Below are 16,108 nucleotides of genomic sequence, written 5' to 3'. Positions count from 1 at the left end.
AGGCACAACCCACATGATCTTCATGGCATGACTGATTCAGGAGAAGTGCAAAGAACAACACCAGGAACTGTTCATGGCATTCATCGACCTAACCAAGGCCTTTGACTCTATCAATTATGATGCCCTATGGAAGGTGCTGTGTTGGTTTGGCTCTCCACAGAAATTCATTTCCATCATCAGACAACAGTAACTCCTCACTTAACATCATCTTGGTTAATGTTGTTTCACTGTTACATTCCTGATCAATTAGGGAACATGCTCATTTAAAGTTGTGCAATGCTCTCTTATAACGTTGTTTGGTAGCCACCTGCTTTGTCCACTGCTTGCAGAAAGAGCAGCACATTGCAGCTAGCTGGTGGGGGTTTGGAACCAGGGTGGACCAGCAGCCCCCCATCAGCTCCTAATTTCCCTAAGTTCCCTGTGCAGCAGCCACCCAGCAGGCTATCAAAATGCTGGCAGTTCAGCTGTCCCTCCCCCCTACTGCCATGTGCTGCTCCTGCCATCTGCCTTGGAGCTGCTCCTGGGAGCCTCCTGCTTGCTGTACAAGTGGGGGGTGGGGGAGGGGGAGAAAGAGGGATGCTAATGTCAGGGTGTCGTCCCGTCCCCCGCTCCTGTACCATATCTCCACAGAGCAGGTGGGGGGACAGGACAGGGCTCAGGACGGAGGGACCTTGCTGGCAGCAGCTGCTGTCTCAACTTCCTGATCTACTTAAAAAGGCAGTGTACTTAGAGTGGGGTCAGTGTATTTAAAGGGGCAATGTGTGTATCTCCCTCACACCCACACATGGTGTGTGTCTCTGTCTCTCTGCCATGCTGTGTCTCCTCCCTCCATTCGTGCTGCCTTGTAGAGTGTGAGGCTACATTAACAACAATGGGTTAACCCTTGAGGGCTCAGCCAAGTGCTAGTTCATCATTTAGCAGTAAGGCATTCCCTGGGAAATATCCCACCCTCTTCACCCTCTGACTCCACCACCTCAACCAAGCTTCACAATCATCATTGCTGTGTACAGTATTAAATTGTTTGTTTAAAACTTATACTGTGTATATGTGTGTATAATATAGTCTTTTGTCTGGCAAAAAAAATTTCCCTGGAACCTAACCCCCTCCCCCCCATTTGCATTAATTCTTATGGGAAAATTGGATTTGCTTAACATAATTTTGCTTAAAGTAGCATTTTTCAGGAACATAACTACAGTGTTAAGCAAGGAGTTACTGTACTCCATGATGGGATGACTGCCACCATTTTGTGCAATGGCTCAGAGACCAAACCATTCACCATTCGCACCGGAGTCAAGAAGGCCTGTGTCATTGCTCTAACACTCTTCTCCATTTACCTTGCTGTGATCCTGATTCTCATTCACGACCGCCTTCCTGACGGAATCAGGATAGAGTATCATATGGATGGCCAACTCCTCAATCTTTGATGTCTCCAAACAAAATCTAAGACCACAAGAATTGGCATCACTGACCTTCAGTATGCAGACTGTGTCATTCTTGCACACACCGAGACTGACCTGCAAAGCACCCTAAATCTTTTTACTGATGCCTATCACAGCCTTGGTCTCTCTCTCAACATCAGGAAAACCAAGGTACTCTACCAGTCCTCACCTGCACAAACTACTCTTCGTATTCCACAAATCACCATCAGTGGAGAAAGCCTGGAAAATGTGGATCCTTTTCCATACCTTGGCAGCCACCTCTCCCAAACAGCCATCATTGACACACAAATTGAATACAGGATCTGCTGTGCCAGCACATCTTTTGGAAGACTGGCCACTGTGTATGCCTGACGCTCGCCTCCCGAAGCAAGTCCTCTTCTCTCAGTTAAGTCAGTTGCAGGCTGGGAAAAGTCAGCTATTTACGAAAATTGGGGAAAGTTTTTTTTAAAAACTCTCTCTCAGTAACTTGCTGGATATGGTGGGAAGGTTGGCCTGGGTTCCAGTCACCCAAGTGAAGGGGTTGAGAGGAAATTATGGCCGAAGTTTTTTAATATGGCCACTGATTTTATGTGCCTGTGACAGAGAATGCTAAGTCAGGAGCTGACTCAGCATCCTGTCACTCAAATCCCCACCACATCCCCTAACTGGAAGGTCAGTCAACTGAGTAGAACTATACCTGCGGGGCTAATTAGAGTGGGAAGCAGCCCCAGAAGCTGGGCACATATAAATTGAGAGTGAGGAAGATCTGGAAGGGGGACCTGAAAGCCAGAAGGAAGACACAGGTACACAGGGCTCCACCCCCTTGCCTTGAAGCAAATGGGGGAGCTGGCTGGGGCTTGTAAATAGCAGTGCAGGCAGAGACCTTCTGGAACAACAAAATAGAATGTGATGGTGGTGAAGGACACTTGAAGTGGTACGGTCTGTATTTAAGGCCTGAAGGGACTCACAAGTGACCACCCCTTGATGGTGCTTCAGAATGCTGGCTGCCTAACTTGAGACACCTGTGCCTGTGTTTGTGACGTGCTAAGTGCCCACAGCTCCAACTGAAGCAGATGAAGATGTTCAGCACCTCTAAAATCAGGCAACAAATTGAAACACCTACACAGTGGTTATTTCTGAAAACGTGGGCCCAAATGACTTTTATGCAAGTGAGGGGACCATTCTCTTTTTTCCCTCCCATGGCTTGGAACTAGTCCAAGAGCGAGGATGGCATTGAGCTATTTAGAAAAGAGCAAAGCTATAGGGTACACCAACAGTTTTGCTACAGAAGTTATCAGTGATTCCCCTGTCCCCATGCTGTGTTTCCTTCCCTCTCATTCCTAATGGCACAACAGCAGGAGCCATTAAAGAAAAGTGCTATTGTGGTCTGAGGTTAGACATATGGGTGTGGAATATCTACCTAACTCAAGTACTGGAAGGGATAGAACTTCAGAACTCCAACAGAAATCCAGAGCAAGCTCTCCCAAGAGGAAGAGGGAGGATGTGGGGAGGGAAGGTAACTCAGTCATGGAGAAGTTGTGGTTGGAGTGTGTATGTATTAAAAAAACAGATGAAAGAGTTCAGTAAATGTTGAGACAATGTCATAATTAAATCAGCAGGGAGAAATGAGAAACATGAAAAAGTTGTGGAAAAGTAAACACAGGCAATGGAAATGCATATCTGTGAATTTACATTTTGGCTACATTTCTCCATCTAAGGAAATAGAGAAAATCAGATTTTGATAATTGGTGCCAGTTAAGTACATGGTCTGTAGCATCTGCATAGCATGCACCTGGCATCAACCCATTGGGATAATGTTACACTGGTAGGATTTTGGCTCCCCATGCAAATAGTTCCTCGCACTGAACAATCTCTCCCTGTGTTATGAGAATCACTACACACTAGGAGAGGTGTGAGCTGGGGGAAGAGGGGATAACCTCGCCTTCCTCCACTTTCACTTCAAATGCCAACACATTTTAAGAAAATGCTCTAAAAACAGCAGGTTACAGAGTTGAGAGGAATCTGCAAATGATTTTCGTGACTAGAAGGGCAGTCTTAGTTCTGGGAGAACATCCTTAGGGAGGAACTTTTGAGAAATTATGGGCTACATGTGGCAATGGTAAATAGGGATGAGAGAGATCATGGTTAGATGCCCCAAACAATTCCAAAAGGTTTTACAACTTCCACTTCCTCAACAGTGGTGTGATGGGTTGGGTCACAGAGGCCCCCTTGGGACTGTCACCTGATGTGCTGAGACTACCTCTGAGTCCATTTTCTCTGCAAGTTTGGGCCTCCAGAACCCTGCCTTGTCAAGCCAGGCATGCCAGTCTGCTCCACCACAGACCCAGGGTCTGAACCACGCGCCCCAAAGCTGCAGACTTAACTGAAAACAACTTAAGAAGTGCTCCTGTCTCTAGCACCCAGACACCCAGCTCCCAATGGGATCCAAACCCCAAAGGAATTGGTTTTACTCTGTATAAAGCCTATACAGGGTAAACTCATAAATTCTCCGCCCTCTATAACACTGATAGAGAGACATACATAGCTTCTTTGCTCCCTCAGATACTAATTACTTACTCTGCGTTCAATAATAAACAAAAGTAAAAGTATAAAAAGTAGGATTTAAGTGGTTCCAAGTAACAACAGGCAGAACAAAGTAAGTTACCAAGCAAAATGAAACAAAACACGCAAATCTAAGCCTAATACATTAAGAAACTGCATATAGGTAAATATCACCCTTAGAGATGTTCCAATAAGCTTCTTTCACAGACTGGACCCCTTCCTAGTCTGGGTCCAGCAATCACTCACACCCCCATAGTTACTGTCCTTTGTTCCAGTTTCTTTCAGGCATCTCTTGGAGATGGAGAGGCCATCTCTTAAGCCAGCTGAAGACAAAATGGTTTCCAGTGGTTTCCAGGGCCTTTTATCTTCTTTCTCTTGTGGGCAGAAACCCCTTTGTTCTCCTGTGCAAAGTCACAACAACAAGATGGAATTTGTAGCCACCTGGGCAAGTCACATGTCCATGAATGATTCAGCTTTTTGCAGGTCGATGCCATTGTTTACATGTTAGTTTGAACCTTCCCAAGAAAGCTCAGATGTGGACTGGCGTCTCCCAAAGTCCATTGTCGGTTAAGAGTTTCTTGATTGGGCACTTACTGAGAATGGTCCTTTCTCAAGAAGCTGACCAAAAGCTTCCCTGAGGCTACTTAGAATCAAATACATTGAGATACAAGTACATAGCCAATATTCATAACTTCAAATACAAAAATGATACACACATACAGACAGCATAATTATAAACAGCAAACTACAACCTTTCCATAGACACCCCACTTGACCTGGACTCTGTACAAGACCTGGTGCAACCATAAGACCCTGATTGCAACAATGATCTATATGGTCACAGTTCATGTCAATAACATCATAAGTGGGCTTTTACGAAGAGAAAAAGTTCCCTACACTGATGGAATATTTCCAGCTAAAGTGGGAGGCATATGCAAAAAGACTTCAGCGTTTCCTGGAGGCAGGAGACTTGCAGCACTGAAAGGGTTACTGTCTTTAAATACAAGCATCTAAAACTAGCCTCAGCATTTCCCATTGTCGGTTTGCTTGGGCCTAATTGTAAAGCCTGACCTGATCCCAACTAGACCACAGCCAATCCGAATCTGACCCAAGCCTGAGTGTGTTGGAGTGTTTTCATACCCAAACCCAACACTTGTAGTTGGGACCTGTCAGCTTCGGGTTGGGTTGCAAGGGACTAGCCACCAGCCCAGACTCCATTTTCTTTATTTTGTTTCCTCCATGGAGACACAGGGGCTAATTACCTCCTGCAGCCTGATCTCCCGCCCTGGCTTGCCTTTTACTCCCTACCTCAGTCCAGCACCGCACACCTGAAGGGCAGCTGATTTCACCTTCCTGGGCAATTCCCCCTGAACCTGCGTCAGTGCTGCCAGCTCACCCTTGGGGCTCAGCCTGGTGGGGGCTTCCCACACCCCATGCCTGTGATCCATCTGTGGACGTCACCTGTGGATGTTAGCGTGGCAGCAGCTGCTTGCCTTGGTCCTGCTGGCTGAGACTTCCTTGTTGCGCTGTGTGTGCTGTGGAGTGAGAGGCTCTGCCAACATGCACACTGCTGCGAGTGGTGGCTGCTGGCAGGACTGAGGTAGGCAGCTGCTGCCATGCCAAGCTCCTGGGCCGAAAGAGGTGACCAGTGACCCATCCAGAGCCTCAGAACGTTGGGTTGTTTTGAGACACGACCCAAACCCAACACTTGTAGTCCAGTCCCATTGGATGCAGGTTGGGTTCAAGGCTCCAACAGTATATGCTGTGTCTATCTCCCAAGCACTGTTTAGTGGTGAGCATGTGTGTTTCTGGGAATACAGTACTTGCCCTGAGATAAAGTACTGGCTTTTAGCAATTGACAAATAATCTCCTTGGTGTCATTTTTCTTGGCCTATATTTTGAGATTAGATATTTTAGTGTACCTGCACTGCTGATAGCAGATATCCTAATATCCTGTCTGGGTACTAGATACTCTTGTTTTCATTGACCCCAGTCCATTAAATATGTGGATTATTTCTCAGTAGCTAAAAACTAGTGCATTATTTTAGTGCAAGTACTGTATTCCCAGAAACACACGTTATTCACAAGTGAACAGTGCATGGGAGATAAAGAAACCATAATCCTTTCAGTGCAAACCTCCTATCCTAGTTTATATCAGTTTTTGCTGACAACTTTCCTGGCCAAAAAAAAAGTCTGTATATAACACAATGGGAAAATGGTTTGGGCAGACAAATCACCCCAGAGAAATTGGCTTTGATTTAGAAAAGTGACCATTGGTCTCCACTTATAGCACAGTAAAAGAAAATGTATTGAAGACATTTTTTGATGGTACCTTCCACTAGTCATAGTAGAAAATATGTATAGACTGAGTGGGGATGATGATTGGAGAAATTGAGTTGAAAACGGGGATTTTTATGCATATATGATGGACATGTTCCGCTATTGAAGAGGAAGAGCAGGAGAATCAACTAACAGGAAGACATAAGAAAGTGTAAATTAAAACACCCCGAAGGAGATACATCCATCACCTCTGAATTTGACCTCAGATGTGTAATCGCTTCATTCGCAGTCAAAAATGTCATGTAGGCCCCCTTCATAAATGTGATCGTTTAAGCCTATTATATGACCAGGACAAAAAATGTAGCAACAAGGGCTCAATTCAGCATGTGTGTATATACACATACACACACACGAACCACAGTGAAAGTGGGGCTTTATCTCTGCATGGGGACAGGATTCTGGAGGCCTAAATTTAATGTCAAGTGTTTTGCAGTACTTTACCTGAGACATTTTAAAGGGGCCTAATTTTCAAATGATGGGTGCTGAGCACTTCTGAAAACATTTGCATGAACTGGCTTAAAATAGAAACACTGACATTCGCAATAACAGTGCTGCAAGCTGTACCACATTAGCATACTACAGCTTAAAGAAATCACAGTTGGGTGCAATCATGGTCATGTCCACATAACAGCCTCCCACTGCATGGTACTAACTAGCTTCAGGTGAAAGTTCTGAAAGAAAAAACTAGCACAGCGTTCGAAAGCCAAAAGCCTCCCAAAGCGTGGGAATAGCACATGAGAGAAGATGTTGGTGCTGATTTACGTCACAGAACTGCATGCGAGAGGAAAAGTTACAAAAGGGCATTCTATAGAAAGAAAAGATTATGATGAACCCAGTGTTGGAGAAATGTTTGTTTTCCTGCTTTTAGCTTAACGTAGCTTTTTTTTTTTTTTTTGGTAGTCATTCCTCTATGACAACCCAATCTGTAACGGTTGAAAATACCACAAAGGCATTAAAGGGAGATTGAGAATTGTGCTTGGGAGCCTGCATCATGCTCCATAGTTCCTTCTCCTGAAACACATCATTGTGCTTGCTATGGCATATGCTGCAGAGTGCAAGATAAGAGTCAAGGGCAGCCCCATCACATGCTGTGGAACAATATTAGAAAAAGCAGCATTTGATAAGAAACTTGTAGCAGTCTAGTGTAGGCAAGGTCATAAAAACATACCATAGTTGATATATCTAGAGTAAATAACTAGAAAAAAACCTGATTATTTCCAGTGAAAGATGAACACTGCCCTTTGTATTTTAGTTTTGTTCATGATCAGGCAAATTCCAAAGTGTAATTCCTATAGCTAAGCAAACAGGTGATACGTTCTTCTTAGCGTATGCGCAATGTGCCTCAGGTGGCATGTGACCAGGATTCATCACCAAATATGGTTTGCTGGTTGGATCATTTGCTTCCCCGGCTTGGGCCAGGTACCGACAGGGAGCACGACGTGAACGCTGATCCATGTCCCCAGATGATGCATTTTCCCATGTGTGCGGAATCATCTATGTTTTTCTGCTTATGATGCTTGCAAGAATTATCTGAATGGAAGTCTGATGCCACCTAAAGTCTAACAGACGACTTGCAGTGAAGTCAGTTCGGACTCTTTACCCAGAATTCTCAAGTGGTAATAGCACAAAAGTTACTAGTTATTTCTAGTTCTTATAGTAGAAGTTTGCACTGTGAGAAAATTAGCTCAGTCAGTCTGAGCTGGGTAAAAAGCTGCACAAATCAGGCCATAGTGTCAGCTCTGAAAATGAGGGTCCTTCTTTCTTTCCCTGTCATAAAAATTAACGTGATGATGATGTTTTATTGCTAGTGTTCAGGAAGCATTTGACTATAAAGTGAAACCCAGATGTGTTCAGTAAGTAAAAGGACAATGTAAGCAAGGAATTTCCAGTGAAGGAGACAAATACTTAACTCTTATGGGACTTTTCATACATACTCCTCAAAGCACTTTACATAGGAGGGCCAATATTGCTATCCCCCTTTAACAGATGGGGAAACTGAGGCACAAAAAGGCAAAGAGACTTAGCCAAGGTCACAAAGCAAGTCAATGGCAGAGCCAAGAATAGAGCCCACGTCTCATGATTTCCAGTCTGGTGCCCTTTCTAAGTAAAGGCTGACCTTCCTCAGCTATGAGTGATGTGAAGAACATGGGCACGGTGGGAATTTACAAAGCTACCACACAGTTTAGTACAGAAGGGTGCTGGGATTGGAATAGCAGGCAGGATGCAGACTACAACTGAGGTGCATTGGCACAGCAGTATTAGGATGCTTGTAAAGCCATCCTGTGAGAAGGGAGCACCTGTATTCTCACTGTGCTACTATTTCAGCAGCAGGTAAGCAGTCATTCCGGGGTAAGGACAAGCTGTAGTAATGCTGATATTTCTCTCTCCTCAGCACCCTCTCGAGCTGTTCTCATGCTGTGGTGGCTCTGCTGTATCCCTTCTCCTGGCAGCACACTTTCATTCCTGTTCTCCCCTCATCCATGATTGACATTGTCTGCTGCCCTACTCCGTTCCTGGTTGGATTGCTGTCCAGCTCTCTGCCCAAGCTGAAAGAGCTGCCTGTAGAAGAGGTAGGAATCAGCCCAGGACTTGGTTATTAAATGAATCCAGAAATGGTTTGTATGCAGTAAAACTGATTTACACCAGCTGAGTATCTGGGCTTTAATATAGGTTTTTACTTTTCTAGTCCTTAACTTTCCCCTTTGTTTCTTCTCTGTCTAACTGTCATGCACAATTACCTCTTGGAAAAAAACTAAAATACTGTAAATAGATTTTAAGGATTCTAGTCTTCCCTCGATGCCGCCGTGTATGGTGATTGACAGTGAAAAGTAATATTCACCTTGTCACAACAAGGTCAATATTGGGATAAGGTCTCATTTTCTTGTATGTGAAATAACATAGTGAAGTGACATCAGCACAGTAAAAAACCATTCACTTTGGTGCCAGCCACTGTCACTCTCACTAATTCTAATGGGAGTTACACTCACAGCCATACACTGAATAGAGAATAGAACCCCTATGGCAAAGAAGGTCCTTTCAAGGTCTCATTGGTGCTATATTGCAAATGAAATTAGCTTTATGTTTATATAGTCTATCCAAAATACTGCTGCCACAATCCTTCCCCCTCACACAACTCTGATCATCGCTTCACTCTCCTCTGATTCCTTCACGGTTTTCCTCTTCCCTTCCACAGCAAATTTCCTTTACTTGTGGTCACTTCAAAGGCTCTCCACACAGCTGCTCCTTCGTAAATCTCTGCTCTCTTCTCCTCCTACCCTTCCCACACTGCCCTCCTTCATACCATTTTAGCGTTCTCTCATCCTTGCACCTTCATTATTTATTATTATTTACACTTCATCCATACCACCCCTTTAATGCTTGGAACCAGCCCTACTGCACCAAACAACTCTTGTTTTCACCAAAACCCCTTTTGAAATACAGTTCTTCTTCACAAATGACCCCCTTTATGGATAATCCACCAAAACAACAGTCAGGGGGTAGCCGTGTTAGTCTGTATCCACAAAAACAAAAGGAGTCCGGTGGCACCTTAAAGACTAACAGATTTATTTGAGCATAAGCTTTCGTGGGTAAAAAGCTCACTTCTTCAGATATTTTAAAGCAAACCTTTCTGAAATCTGCCCATCATCTGAGGTATGAAATGTCTGAAGTGTTCTGTCTTACTTAGCCTCTGACCTTTACAGGGGCAGGGAGTCTGTCTTCCTGTTTTATATAGAACATTGCAAATGGTTTGATGCTGCAGACTTACAATAGAAGTTTGATTCTCATTCTAATTTCTGTTCAGACTAAGCACCATTTAGGTTCTCCCTCTATCTGTAAAAGCAGACACCAGTAGACTGTCTTCAGTCACCAAGATAAATTTTACCATATCTTTCTTTTCTTTTAGGCTTTGATGGTTAACTTGGGATCCGATCGATTCATCAGACAGGTACAGTATGGCTTTAAATTAACTAAAATAGGTAGGGTTGGCAGAAAGCAATTTTTATTATTTTATAATTTTGATGTTTATTTTTAAGTATTTTTCATTTTTATCAATTTAAATTTTCACAGTTGTGGGAAACTATGCGGGGGTGGGTGTCAGATAATAATTATTCAATGACAATAGACATTGAGATGCAAAAAGTTGAAGCTTTATAACCATTATAACACAAATTATCAACATCATATTGTGATGGGGTGCCACCTGGAACTGGGGTACCACAGAGCCCCCCTGACCCACCAGCCTGGGCTCTCTCTTACACTGTACTGCTGTGACAAGCTGCAAAGCCCTCCAAGTTTCAGCTTGCACTTTCACCAGCATACATAGAGGTAGGGACACACCCAGCTGCAGTTACATGCAGGCAGGCTCTTTGACCAGCCCCTACATGGGAAGGCTTCAGCTTGGGCACCTCCCAGCTCCTCAGGCACGCCCCCCCACTCTGGAGTATAAACCCAAAATTATACCGTCTTGCGCTGCACAGGGAACTGTACAGCGTAAGCTCATAAAATTCGCCCCCTCCCTCAATGTGGAGAGAAATATGCAACAGCTTTCTGCCCCTGAGTTATGATTTCCACACACTGGTTTAGAGAAAGCAAAAAAAATTTTATTTTGTCTACAAAAGATAGATTTTAAGTGATTATTAGGGATAGCAAAGAGATCAAAGCAGATTACCTTGCAACTAAACAAAAAATGCAGACTAAGCTTAATATACTAAATAGATTGGATATGAATAGCAGATTCTCACTCTCAGTGATGATACAAGCAGGCTGCAGATTCTTAAGGAGCAAGTTGCACTTGCTTACAGCTTGGAATCCCCAGGCGTTCTATTCACAGGCGAAAAATCCCTTTAGCCTGGGTCCAGCACTAAAATCCCTTGAGCACTGGGTCCCCCAGTCCAGCCTTGTTCCTCGGGTGTTTCCAGGAGTCTTCCTGGGTGGGGAGTCAGTGAAGAACCCCAGGTGATGTCACTCCCAGCCTTATATAACTTTTGCATAAGATGGGAACTCTTTGTTTCAAAGCTTAGTTCCCAGACTGGTCTCTGGAAAAACACTGACATCCCAAGATGGAGTCTACAGACATGTGGTCACATCACATGTCCTTGTAGAGTCATAGCAGCTGTTACTTGGAAGCTGTCTGTAGGGTCCTCAGAATCGCTCGCTAGGTGGGAAATAAGCTTCTCCTAAGGCCTATTATTCTTTCTAACAGCTCTTCCCCACCCACTATCTAGAATGAAAGCATCTTGTCTAGTGGGCATTTCCCAGGTGTAATTACCTTTTGAAGTACAGATCCAAAAGTGATATATACATACAAATAGGATAATCATATTCAGCAAATCATAATCTTTCCAATGACATCTCACATGAAGTATCTTGCATAAAATACTTTATGATTATGTCACAATCTTATCATAATATCACTGTGAAGAATATGGGATGTGGTGTCACACATCTGTCAAAACATACAAAGTTAATAGCCTTAAATCAAAGTCAAGTAATTCTCAAGCAGCATTTTTCTTACTTTGCATAGCTGTACATTTCTATTATTTGTGGCACCTTAGAGACTAACCAATTTATTTGAGCATAAGCTTTCGTGAGCTACAGCTCACTTCATCGGATGCATACTGTGGAAAGTACAGAAGACGTTTTTATACACACAAACCATGAAAAAATGGGTGATTATCACTACAAAAGGTTTTCTCTCCCCCCCCCCACCCCACTCTCCTGCTGGTAATAGCTTATCTAAAGTGATCACTCTCCTTACAATGTGTATGATAATCAAGGTGGGCCATTTCCAGCACAAATCCAGGTTTTCTCCCCCCCAAACGAGCCTCTGATAGTGTGGCTGATGTTATTAGGCCCTGTGATGGTGTCCCCTGAATAGATATGTGGGCACAGTGGGCAACGGGCTTTGTTGCAAGGATAGGTTCCTGGGTTAGTGGTTCTGTTGTGTGGTATGTGGTTGCTGGTGAGTATTCACTTCAGATTGGGGGGCTGTCTGTAGGCAAGGACTGGCCTGTCTCCCAAGATCTGTGAGAGTGATGAGTCGTCCTTCAGGATAGGTTGTAGATCCTTGATAATGCGTTGGAGGGGTTTTAGTTGGGGGCTGAAGGTGACGGCTAGTGGCGTTCTGTTATTTTCCTTGTTAGGCCTGTCCTGTAGTAGGTGACTTCTGGGAACTCTTCTGGCTCTATCAATCTGTTTCTTCACTTCTGCAGGTGGGTATTGTAGTTGTAAGAATGCTTGATAGAGATCTCTATCAAGGGCCTAATAACATCAGCCACACTATCAGAGGCTCGTTCACCTGCACATCTACCAATGTGATATATGCCATCATGTGCCAGCAATGCCCCTCTGCCATGTACATTGGACAAACTGGACAGTCTCTACATAAACGAATAAATGGACACAAATCAGATGTCAAGAATTATAATATTCATAAACCAGTCGGAGAGCACTTCAATCTCTCTGGTCACGCGATTACAGACATGAAAGTTGCGATATTACAACAGAAAAACTTCAAATCCAGACTCCAGCGAGAGACTGCTGAATTGGAATTCATTTGCAAATTGGATAGAATTAACTTAGGCTTGAATAGAGACTGGGAGTGGCTAAGTCATTATGCAAGGTAACCTATTTCCCCTTGTTTTTTCCAACCCCCCCCTTCCTCAGACGTTCTTGTTAAACCCTGGATTTGTGCTGGAAATGGCCCACCTTGATCATCATACACATTGTAAGGAGAGTGATCACTTTAGATAAGCTATTAGCAACAGGAGAGTGGGTTTTTTTTGGGGGGGGGGTGTTGGGGGGGGGAGAAAACCTGGATTTGTGCTGGAAATGGCCCATCTTGATTATCATACACATTGTAAGGAGAGTGATCACTTTACATAAGCTATTACCAGTAGGAGAGTGGGGTGGGGGGAGAGAAAACCTTTTGTAGTGATAATCACCCATTTTTTCATGGTTTGTGTGTATAAAAACGTCTTCTGTACTTTCCACAGTATGCATCCAATGAAGTGAGCTGTAGCTCACGAAAGCTTATGCTCAAATAAATTGGTTAGTCTCTAAGGTGCCACAAGTACTCCTTTTCTTTTTGCAAATACGGACTAACACAGCTGTTACTCTGAAACATTTCTATTATTATTGATGGAAATATTTTTTTCATTGGCTTGTGTGTGTATGGCCAAATGGAGGTTTATTTATATTTAAAAATCTAATTCTTCCAAGCCTAAAAATAGGCAACTTTGCAGCCCTTTAATCAGGTGGTTTAAAGAAACATAATGGAGAAGTTCACCAGAGAAGTTCCAACTGGAACTGTGCAATGAACTAGAGATTAGAAAAGTCTGAATCTTTTCTGTTTCCTCTGGAAATAAATAGTATGCCTAGAAGATGCCAAGAGAACTTACCTTCAGAGTTGCTTTACTGTTGCTTTCAAGTGGATCCAGCTTATTAGCAGCCTCTTGGCAGAAAGCTGACATTATCCAGCAGCTGCCAAAAAGTGGAAGGCAGGTTTGCAAGGCTGCAGTCAGGGAAGGAAGTGCTGGGACATACCTTCCCTGACTGCAGCCTTGCAAACCTGTCTTCAGGGAAGAGGGGCTGCAGCCCAGGTGTCAGCGGTTTCCACTGGGAGAAGGGGCACCGGAGGCCTCTGGGGCTACATGTTACCTCTGTCTGTGCTCTCCAGGCTTTGCCCTGCACCAATGCTGAGGGCCTGTCTCAGCATATCCTAGCATGTCCTTCCCTGGTTGCAGGCCCCCGGTGTCAAGGCAGGCACAACCCCAAGAGTACAGGGAGAGATGCCATGCGTCTCCATGGGCCCCTCGTGCTCCTGCTCCCTGTGGAAAGCCCTGGAATTCTCCCCACTGGTGCTCTGCCCGCAGCCTCCCCTCCCAGCCCACAGTGCTGGACTCCAGCAGGGAATCCCCTGTTGGGTAGGGATGTGGGAACCCCAGTTCATTACCACACCATTCTGTGCAGGTGGTGGGGACCCAGGCGCAGGCAGCTTTGCATAGCTGCAGCCAGGGAAGGCATGTGCCAGCACGTCCTTTGTTCCCACTATCCTGCCTGTTACCAGGGCCTTTCTTCCTGAAAAAGTTCTTAATAAGCATCATGCCATTGCCAATATCTGAATCCCTTTAACATTAAAGTCAATGGGCCGGGATTGGTTCCCAGCAAAACATTGCTATTAACTGGAAGTTGTTAATATCAGAACTGCTGTTAAGCAGAATCTGCTGTAATACAGAGATAAATCCAGGGCCTAGAGAGACAACTTGATCTTTTCAACATCATTTTAGCAAGACAACAAGCACAAGTGGAGGTGATAAGTTCAGGGGGGGAAAAAGCTGAGGAAGAAGTCTACAGGTGGAGAGGAGAAAATGGAGGATGAACAGTATTTTAGTTGAGTTGTGGAGTAAGACGGAACCTTGGAAAAAGAAAGATAAAGAATCACTATTTCCTGAAAGTAAGGTGGCACTAGAAAATTTACAGATAAAAGAGAATGCGCTGAGTCAATTGGATGTACCCTTTAAAGTAAAGGTTGGGCAAACAGATAAGATTACTCTAAAGATTCCTTGCAACTCTAGAAGTCTTATATAAGATAATTGTTTCTGGAGCAAACATTAAATATGGTCTGGAGAATGAGCAAAAGTACTTGCAGGAAAATAAGCAAAAGAGGAACTATCAAGAATTGAAGAAGCTTCCAGAACCGAACCACAACCAGCTGTGTGTATGTGTGGCTAGGCCTTCATCTTGTGTATATTCAAGAAACACAGCTATTTGGAACCCATCATGTCTGCCTGGTGCCTTCATAATATGTTTGTTGTGTAACAAGCAGGTTCATGGCCTATATGTATTTACATTGCACTCCAATAGCATGTTATATTTCTCTACTTCAGTCTCATGAAAAACACTATAAAGTTAAATTCAGAAATATATAACAGAGGAACACAAGGTTTCATTATTGTATTCATATAGCCATTAAAGCAGGGGTGGGCAAACTTTTTGGCTTGAGGGCCACATCTGGGTGGTGAAATTGCATGCAGGGCCATGAATGTAGGGATGGGGCAGGGGGTTGGGATGTGGGAGGGGGTGCAGTGTGAAGGAAGGGGCTCAGGGCAAGGGGTTGGGGGGTTGGAGTGTAGCAGGGGTGCAGCAGGCGGTTGGGGTGCAGCAGGGATGTGGCAGGGGTGCAGCAGGGGGTTGGGGTGCAGGAGGGGGCTCAGGGCAGGGGGTTCGGGTGCAGGAGGGGGCTCAGGGCAGGGGGTTCGGGTGCAGGAGGGGGCTCAGGGCAGGGGGTTGAGGTGTGGGGTGCAGGAGGTGTTCAGGATGCGGGCTCCGGCCTGGCGCCGCTTACCTGGAGCAGCTCCGGGGTGGCAACAGCGCACAGCAGGGCTCAGGCAGGCTGCCTGCCTTCCCTGGCCCCGAAGTGGCCAGCACCACGTCCGTGTGGCCCCGGTGGAGGGGGGAGCAGAGGGCTTCGCATGCTGCCCTCGCCCTCCCATACTTCCCCCGAAGCTCCCATTGGCTACGATTCCCCGTTCCCAGCCAATGGGAGCTGCAGCGGGCGATGCCTGCAGGCGAGGACCGTGCATGGAGCCCTCTACCCTCCCCTCCCCCAGGGGCTGCAGGGCGTGGTGCCAGCCGCTTCTGGGAGCGGCTCGGGGCCTGCGATGCCACAGGGGTGGCAATCTCGCGGGCCGGATCCAAAGACCTGATGGGCCGGATCCAGCCCGCAGGCCGTAGTTTGCCCACCCCTGCATTAAACTAACAATCACAGAATATTTTATTTCTGAATT

General features: G+C 45.0%; 1 protein-coding gene across 12 annotated transcripts in view; it reads left to right on the top strand.

Annotated features, from left to right (window-relative positions):
- Positions 1-16,108, top strand: part of DENND2B (DENN domain containing 2B) — a 304,168-nt gene that overhangs the window by 281,705 nt on the left and 6,355 nt on the right. For all 12 annotated transcript variants that reach the window (XM_073347509.2, XM_073347508.2, XM_073347517.1 and 9 more), the window contains 2 exons: positions 8,713-8,890; positions 10,225-10,266. In XM_073347509.2, coding sequence (XP_073203610.1) covers positions 8,713-8,890; positions 10,225-10,266 — 220 coding nt within the window. The remainder of the gene's footprint in view (positions 1-8,712; positions 8,891-10,224; positions 10,267-16,108) is intronic.

Source organism: Lepidochelys kempii, chromosome 6, assembly GCF_965140285.1.
Source record: "Lepidochelys kempii isolate rLepKem1 chromosome 6, rLepKem1.hap1, whole genome shotgun sequence".
Classification (NCBI taxonomy): domain Eukaryota; kingdom Metazoa; phylum Chordata; order Testudines; family Cheloniidae; genus Lepidochelys; species Lepidochelys kempii.
Note: the sequence above shows the minus strand (reverse complement) of the source record. Positions and strands in the feature narration are given on the sequence as shown.